At 39.0% G+C, this 7,641-nt stretch overlaps 1 protein-coding gene across 1 annotated transcript; it reads left to right on the top strand.

Annotated features, from left to right (window-relative positions):
• Positions 1 to 574: 574 nt before the first annotated feature.
• On the top strand, positions 575 to 7,630 carry LOC109451814 (bromodomain-containing protein 8). The gene is made up of 7 exons (XM_019740332.2): positions 575 to 1,100; positions 1,921 to 2,190; positions 2,780 to 2,937; positions 5,283 to 5,372; positions 5,471 to 5,539; positions 6,740 to 6,917; positions 7,461 to 7,630. The coding sequence occupies exons 1-7, from the start codon at positions 708 to 710 to the stop codon at positions 7,509 to 7,511; spliced, it is 1,209 nt and encodes a 402-aa protein (XP_019595891.1). The 5' UTR covers positions 575 to 707; the 3' UTR covers positions 7,512 to 7,630.
• Positions 7,631 to 7,641: the final 11 nt, after the last annotated feature.

Raw genomic sequence — 7,641 nt, 5'->3', positions numbered from 1 at the left:
AAAATAGTGTTGATGGTGATAAGGAAATTGGGGAGAGCAAATTATTTTGGAGATAAGTGATTTTAGTTTTTGAAATGTTGAGTTGAAGCAGGTGGTAGGGGACCAAAAGGGCATTGACTTTTGGGTACGTAGAGAAATGCGACCAGAATGCACATAAGAAGTAAAGGTGGAGAGATTTGGGCGCCACCTGAATAGAAATTAAATTTGAAACCTCAAAGTATATATTTTTTTAAAGGAAGTATTAATGAAGCAGAGGACCAAGCAAGAACATAGATGATGAATTTACTGAAAGGTGTAAGGGGGTAAGAAAACCAGGATAGTGTAGTATAATTAAGGCATTGAAGATATTTACAAAACTTGATGTTGCCGTTCTCATTCTGAGAAGGGAGAGTTGGGTATGACCCGAAGGATACCACGTAATCTTAAAGTATGTTTTGAAGATTTAATGATTGATAGGTTAAGAATGTCTACGATGAGGAAAATATCCCCTGTCCCTCATATTTATTGCTTTGCAGTTTAAAGGTGATTTGAGGTGGAGGATTCTCTTTATGCTCCAGTTCTTTCCCTTCTTTGGAGTATGAAGAAATCGCAAAAATACTTACTGGGTAATCTTTATTATACTGTTTGACATGGGCTTTTTCTTTATTCCTTATGACAAGAGATCATTTTGTCTCTTGATGTCTCCCTTTAGCTAGCTTTTACACTTGATGAGTAGAAAGAAATTTCTGGCCCCTTGTCTTTCTACTGAGCTTGTGAGAAGCAAATGCCTTAGGAATATTGATTCGAGTGAATTTAATGCATTTTTTTCTGTGTATTTACAGATGGGGCGTGAATGGGTTTGGTTGGATTCTGAACAAGACTATCCCAATGACTCTGAGTTGAGCAACGACTGCAGGTCCCTCTTCAGCTCTTGGGACTCCAGTCTGGATCTTGATATGGGCAGCTGGAGGGAAACTGAGGAGCCAGGGGCTGAGAAACTAGAGGAAAGCAGCCCAGGGAGAGCACCTAGTGAGCTGCTTGTGGGGGACGGAGGCAGTGAGGAGTCTCAGGAAGAGGCAGAGCAAGTCAGCAGTCAGAATCTCCTCCACTTTCTCTCTGAGGTAATGGGAGCCATTATTTCCAAAGTAGGGAGAGTCTCAAGCTCGAAGAGAATGCTTACCTATGCATATTTCTGCCATTCTTAATACTGTTGACTGAAATAGAAGCTCCACAGTGGCAGGGACTGAGTTCACTGCTGTGTCTTCAGCACTTGGTGCTAACACAAAATATGTGCCAAATGTGTACTTTTGACTAAATACTCTAAAATCCCAGTCATTAGGACCCTGAGTCATAGGAAGTGAAATTTCTGTATTCAGGGCTGCCTTGTAAGAGTATTCTTGCAATTCATTCTTTCAGAGTCATGGGAGGTGATACTTGCCCAAACTCTTTGAAGATTATTATATGACTTCAAGGCAGTATTTTACAGTGTCCTTATTACCCTGGTTATGGGCTGAGTATCAGAAATAAACAATAGGACAGAGGGTTTATATTTATGAAGCAACTGCACACACTTGGGAGAACCTACGCCAAGATCAGCAAGAATCCAGTTCAAATGTTGCCACTTCTATCAGCATTGTAGCAGACAAAATTTTCAGTAGTTTGCTAGTCACTCCCAATTGATCAGAGTTGACACTTGAGATGAAAAATTAGAACATAAGCTCCTGGAAGAGGCAAGAACCATACCTATCTTTCTTACTGTTAGGTCCCTAGCAACTAATCTGTGTATATAAGATATTTAATAAAATTTAAGTGATGGAGTGAATTAACCTATTTGCCATCTCAGACTTAATCACAGTGGCATTGTAATCGTGACATCATTGATACGTAGATGATGATTTCCCTTGGTGTTCCTATGTATCTAACAATAGACTATGGTTGCAGGTAGCTTATTTAATGGAGCCATTATGCATTAGCAGCAAAGAATCATGTGAAGGCTGCTGCCCTTCATCTGGTACCAGACAACAAGAAAGAAGGGAAATTGAAGCTATTGAAGGAGAAGGGGAGCCCTGCAGAGATCCTGAAGAACTTTCAGCCAAGGCAGACCCCTTGGTAGCTGAGAAGAAGTCACTGGGAGAAAATGGAAGGCCACAGGTGGCCCCAGCTCCCTCAGATACTTGTGCAGTTCAGGAACTACCCACAGAGAATGAAGAGGTTAGTGAATAACAAACCAGCTGTCTGATTGGTCCTCTGCACAGGGAGGCAGAGCAGAGTGGTTAGAGCACATAGGCTGACTCCAGAGAGTTCAACTACCAGGATCCAAATCCTGGTTTTAGCACCAATTAGTTGTGTGACCTTAGGCATGTTAGTGAACATTTTAGAATCTCAGTTTTCTCTGAAGTGGAATAATAGTGCCCCTACCTTAAAGGTTTGAGGTTTAAATGAGACAATTCATGTAAAGCACTTAGTGTAGTCCCTAGCTCAGTAAGCAATCAGTAAAATTTAGAATGCCATTTTCATTAATTAACAGTTTTAAAAGAATACAGCATCCATCTAGAATTGAGTATATTGCTTTTTCATTTTTTTTGGGGGGTACCATGTTAAGAGTTCTCCAGCAAGATTGTTGGCAAGAATTCATTGACTTAGGTCTAGTTAAATCACCTTTCTCTAACTTCTTTTATAGCTTTATACAATTGACCTCTTCTCACCTTAAGGTCAGCCTTCATATACTCCATGCAAGTAAAATGACTTTGCCGATAGTAAATCTCTTTCTAAAGTTCTCTTTGTTTCCTGGTAACTCCAGGGAGAGGTTCAGCAAGAATCCAAAGGGGAGGACCAGGGTGAAGGGTATGTGTCAGAGATGGAAGACCGGCCCTCCACAGGTGAGTGTGCCGCTGGCTTCAGCGTCCAGGCTGCTCCTCTGGTGGATATGCTTTACAGCCACGCTCCCTCCTCAAAGCGGTAAGTACAGATATTTACACAAGGGTGTTAAGATTTGTACTTTCACCTCTGTTTATGCCTATTTAAATTTGTTACCATGAATTACTTTTATAAATTGAAAGAGGAAATTAAAGTTGGAAAACACTGGAAATAGAACTAAATAAAATGTTATTGTATAAATAGAAGTCTATATGATTTTCTCTTATAAAACAAGTCTGTTTCATCAACATTAAGAATCTCTTTCATAAATAATCCTTCTCTCTAATTACTATCTTTATTTACTTAGGAAATGTTGCTGAGTCAGATTGTCCCTCATGTCCAATATTATACAAACTATACTTCATTTTAAAAATACTAAAACAGCTCCAATTAACTTGAAATTAAAAATTATTTTGAAGTTACGATCTCCCTTGTTCCTTTTTCACAAATCTTGGGAAATTGTTTATGTAGGTATCTCATCTTTTTGTAAGTAATTATGGGGCTAACGGGCACATTTTAGAATTTTTTTTTTTTAGTAAAGTGAATTTCTTTTTAATAAGTCAGAAAACAAAGTTATTTTTGTTTTGATGAATAGTTCCTTTTCTGGGCCTGGTCTTATATCTACTAGAGAAGATAACATGAACTGGTTTTTTTCTTTTATTATATCCCAGGTCCACCCACGTATCTGTGGGAAGGCAAACCAATAATTATTCTAGCCTTTTTTGGTTCAAGGTTTACACTGAACCATGCATACATATATATTTTTAATAGCAGATTTCAAATTTTTGTTACACAAATGAAATAACAGCTTGAACCATAGGTTGTTGAAGAATTGCTTCCTTTGCGTTTCTGTAACTCGCTGTGTAAGTATGAGCAGATGGCATATGATGACTATAAAACAGGAAATCTCTAATCTGGGACATTTTATCTCATGACATTTCAGTATCTTGAATGGTATACTCCACACTCATCTCAGAATTTAGGTTAAACATGAAATCTTTATAAATAAAGCAATCGATATTAGTAATTGAGTCTGCTTGGCCAGATTGCTTAAGGGGAGGTAGAAAGCTGAGTTCCTGTGTTATCAACAGGGAAGCTTAAAACTACTTTGGAACATAGACTTTCTCCAGGCCCCTCTTTCCTGGCTCCCCTTAGTTTGTACTGACTCTTCAGCCCTAAAAGGAAGTAGAGCTTTTGGAGTATCACTCCCAGTCTGCAGGTCCTTTCCACTCCCACACTTTTACTTGTAGTTACTTGGCAAGGGATTCTTTCTTCAATGGAAACTTATTAAATATCTATTGCGTGGATGTGTGAATTAAATTGCACCAGTACCAAGGAGTTATTGTTCATTCTGGTTGACTAATCAGAAACGAAGAGGTTTGGCGGGGGGGGCTTTATAAGTTCCTTGTTCTGATAGGGTTCTGTGTTTAAGGAAAAGTTGATTTTTGTGGTACATAATTTAGATGCAGGTGAGATATTACATGGCAAAAATGAATAGTTATGTGGAGCTGCTCAAATTGCAGAAAGATAAAATGATATGTGAGTTGTGCTCAGATCGATGTGCACAATATGGTACATAAAGCAAAATGAGGATGTGAAACCTTAGGTGTGAAGAGAACTCATTTAGAAAAATAGTACAGTGGGTAAAGTGGGAAGTGTAACCTCATGTTTAACTTTGAAATAAATAGAAAACTTGCCAACTGGGAAAATTACAAAATGAAATAAAACATTGAACAATTGCACCTCTGAAGAAAAACTAAATAAATTCGACAGTTTAGCCCAGAGAAGGAAGGTCCATGAAGATAAATTACTTTTTCTTAGGTGTTTTAAAGATTACTATACAGAGGAGAATGAAAAGGAAAAATATTTAATTGTGTGGCATTCAGATGAAATGTAAGAGAATTCCTTGGAATCTGTAATCAAGTATTTCGTTCTCTGGAAACATGGGTGAGAGAGATACTTATTAATGTGGCATATTTCTGCATAAAACGGGACCAGATTCATTTATCAAAAACTTAATTGAGCTTCTACTATGTGCCAGGCAGTTGGGAAACATCAGTGAACAAAGACTACTTTCATAGACCAGTTCTTTAGAGTCACAGGTGCTGAAGAGCAAAATCAGCAAGAGACCAAAAGGCCCAGGCAATTGTAGATTTGTAATACATTTTATAAGAGGTAACCACTTCATTGGGTTATAGTGATCAGTAAGAGAACAAGAGTTTGGCATCCCTTATGGAAGCATTAAATATCTTCGTATTCTTATGGTGTTACATTTCTTCAGATGTTAATTAGGAGCAGTGTGTCTTGAGAAAACCTCCTTTCCACCTGGGGGACGCAGAATGCCCTTTGTGCAGTTACTGTTTCTTTTATGTCGTGTTATCCCATAGGTCTGATTTAAGCCAAAGCGAGCCTGTTCAGGATCACTTGCTATTTAAGAAGACTATCCTGTCAGTCTGGAGGACGATTGCCAGTCACAGGTACGTCTCCAAGCCATTCTTCGTGTTCACAGACACTCTTCTTATTTAGAGTGACTTTCCAGGGTTTCTTCTTCCATTCTGGGTTTGTCCCCTAACAGGTTCAGCGGTCCATTTCTGAAGCCTGTGTCAGAAAGGCAGGCCCCAGGATACAAGGATGTGGTGAAAAGGTCAGTGGAAAAGGGGTCAAGAAAGGTTTCTTGCTTTTACACCTGTCTTTTCCTACTTTATTTCCCATATATTAGATTATTTCTTATTTCATTTACATTACTTACAAACTCAAGATGTATTTTACAGCTGAACAAGTTTGTAAAGTTATGGTGTGCAGTCTGCTTTTGAGAAGGAATGCAGGGAACACAAGGATAACATAGGCTCTTTTTTTTCCAGTCTTGATTTTTAAGTAATGTGATCCATTATAATCTTAGCCTTTGGTAGTTTTTGACAGTTTTTTGGAGCAAAACTTTAAAAGGAACACTGTATTCATTCTGGCCGTTATAGGTACTCATATGCTAAGGCCAAAGATAATAATCCAAATGATGTGACCAACATTGGTTGATTGCAGTATTTTTTATTTTTATAGCATATTTCATCTAAAATACTGTCACAAACCAGTGTGTTAATAGAGTATAAAAGGTCAGGAAAGGACATTTGGAGACAGACTTGTTCTATAGACGAGGAAACTAAAGCTCAGAGGTGACCATGACTTGTCTGTGATAACAGTGCCTAGCAGAGCTAGAACTAACCCCCAGATTCTTACCTCCCCATTCAGTTCTGTTTCTACACTGCTGTGCCTTCTCTTATATACCCACTTTCTGTGTCTCATTAATAATTTGTCTTAATATTTGCTTGATTCTCACTCTTCATCTCCATGAAAGGAGAAAAAAACTTACTAGCTTTTGATTATGCAATAAGAGAAGTATGTTAATGCCTAGTATATGGTTACACGTTGTAAACAGTCGTTAACTATCATATGACAAACTGATCATTGGAGTTCTTTACAACCTTAGTACCTGGGGTCACCACTACTCCTGTAGTAGTAGAATGTGGTGGCTGGGCCTGTGGATTCTGGAGTCAGGCTGTCTTTGAATTGGAATCCAAGCTGTGTGACCTTGAGCAAGTACTTACACTCTTTAGATCTCTGTTCCCTCACGAGGTTTATGGGAGTTATTATATAAAGTTACCTAACATAGTGCTTGGCCTATTGTAAGTAGTAGCAGTCCAATTTTTTTTTTTAAAAAAAGCTGTTGCTTTTTTAATTAACTGTTGGGGATTGTTTTCATTAAGAGCTGGTTCTCCAAGAAAGCATATTAGGTTACCACATGTTCCACATGAAGGTTTGATTTCCTCTGCTTTCTCTTGGCCACCTGTAGACCCATGGACTTAACGACCCTGAAAAGGAATCTGTCTAAGGGACGGATTCGCACCATGGCACAGTTTCAGCGGGACCTGATGCTGATGTTCCAAAATGCTGTGATGTACAATGACTCTGATCATCATGTGTACCATATGGCTGTGGAGATGCAGCGAGAAGTCTTGGAGCAGATTCAGGTACTGTATGTAGAGAGTTGCACGAAAAAGGAGTGTAATCTCTGGAACCTGATTTAGAAAGTGTGAGAAGAAGGGTGATGTTGAAGTGTTCCCAGATTTTATATTTAGAGGTGATTCAAGGCTCTGAAGGACTAACCTTGTACGTACTGGTTTGGAAAACCTGGAGCCTCAGTAGAACCAGCGTTAATAGTGAAGCAAAGTAGTCTAGGAAGGCAGGCAGCTGAAGAACTCTGAATAGGGCTGTAATGGTAATGGGAGCTCCTGCTTCCAGAGCCTCAAGCCAGAGGGCTAAACATGCAAACCAGAGGCTGGAGTCACTGTCCGTTTTTTGGTTGCTACATCTGTTGATATTAATGTATGTTCACACTGTCCCATTGATAGGGGGATAAGACACAGTAACCAGAAAACATCTGAGGGTTTCTTTTTTGGGTAGCATCATATTTTAAAGGAAAAAACGTCAGATCTCATTGCAGAAAAATAAAATTGCATGCATACCTCTGTAGCTTTTAAGCCTCATGGTTTGCTTCTGCCTTGACCCTATAGGTGCTGAGTACTTGGTTAGTCAAAAGAAGAGACTTAAATAGTCCAGAATGAAAATCAGCCAACCCAGTGCGTGATGGAAAACCTGTTTTGTTAACCTGGAGCTGCTACCCTGACCCTTTCTGGATTTTGGACCTCTCACTGAGACTCGGACCCAGAGAAGGTCCCAGCACTTGTTTATCAT

The sequence above is a fragment of the Rhinolophus sinicus genome, linkage group LG10, assembly GCF_036562045.2.
Source record: "Rhinolophus sinicus isolate RSC01 linkage group LG10, ASM3656204v1, whole genome shotgun sequence".
Classification (NCBI taxonomy): domain Eukaryota; kingdom Metazoa; phylum Chordata; class Mammalia; order Chiroptera; family Rhinolophidae; genus Rhinolophus; species Rhinolophus sinicus.
This window is presented reverse-complemented; position numbering and strand designations above follow the sequence as displayed.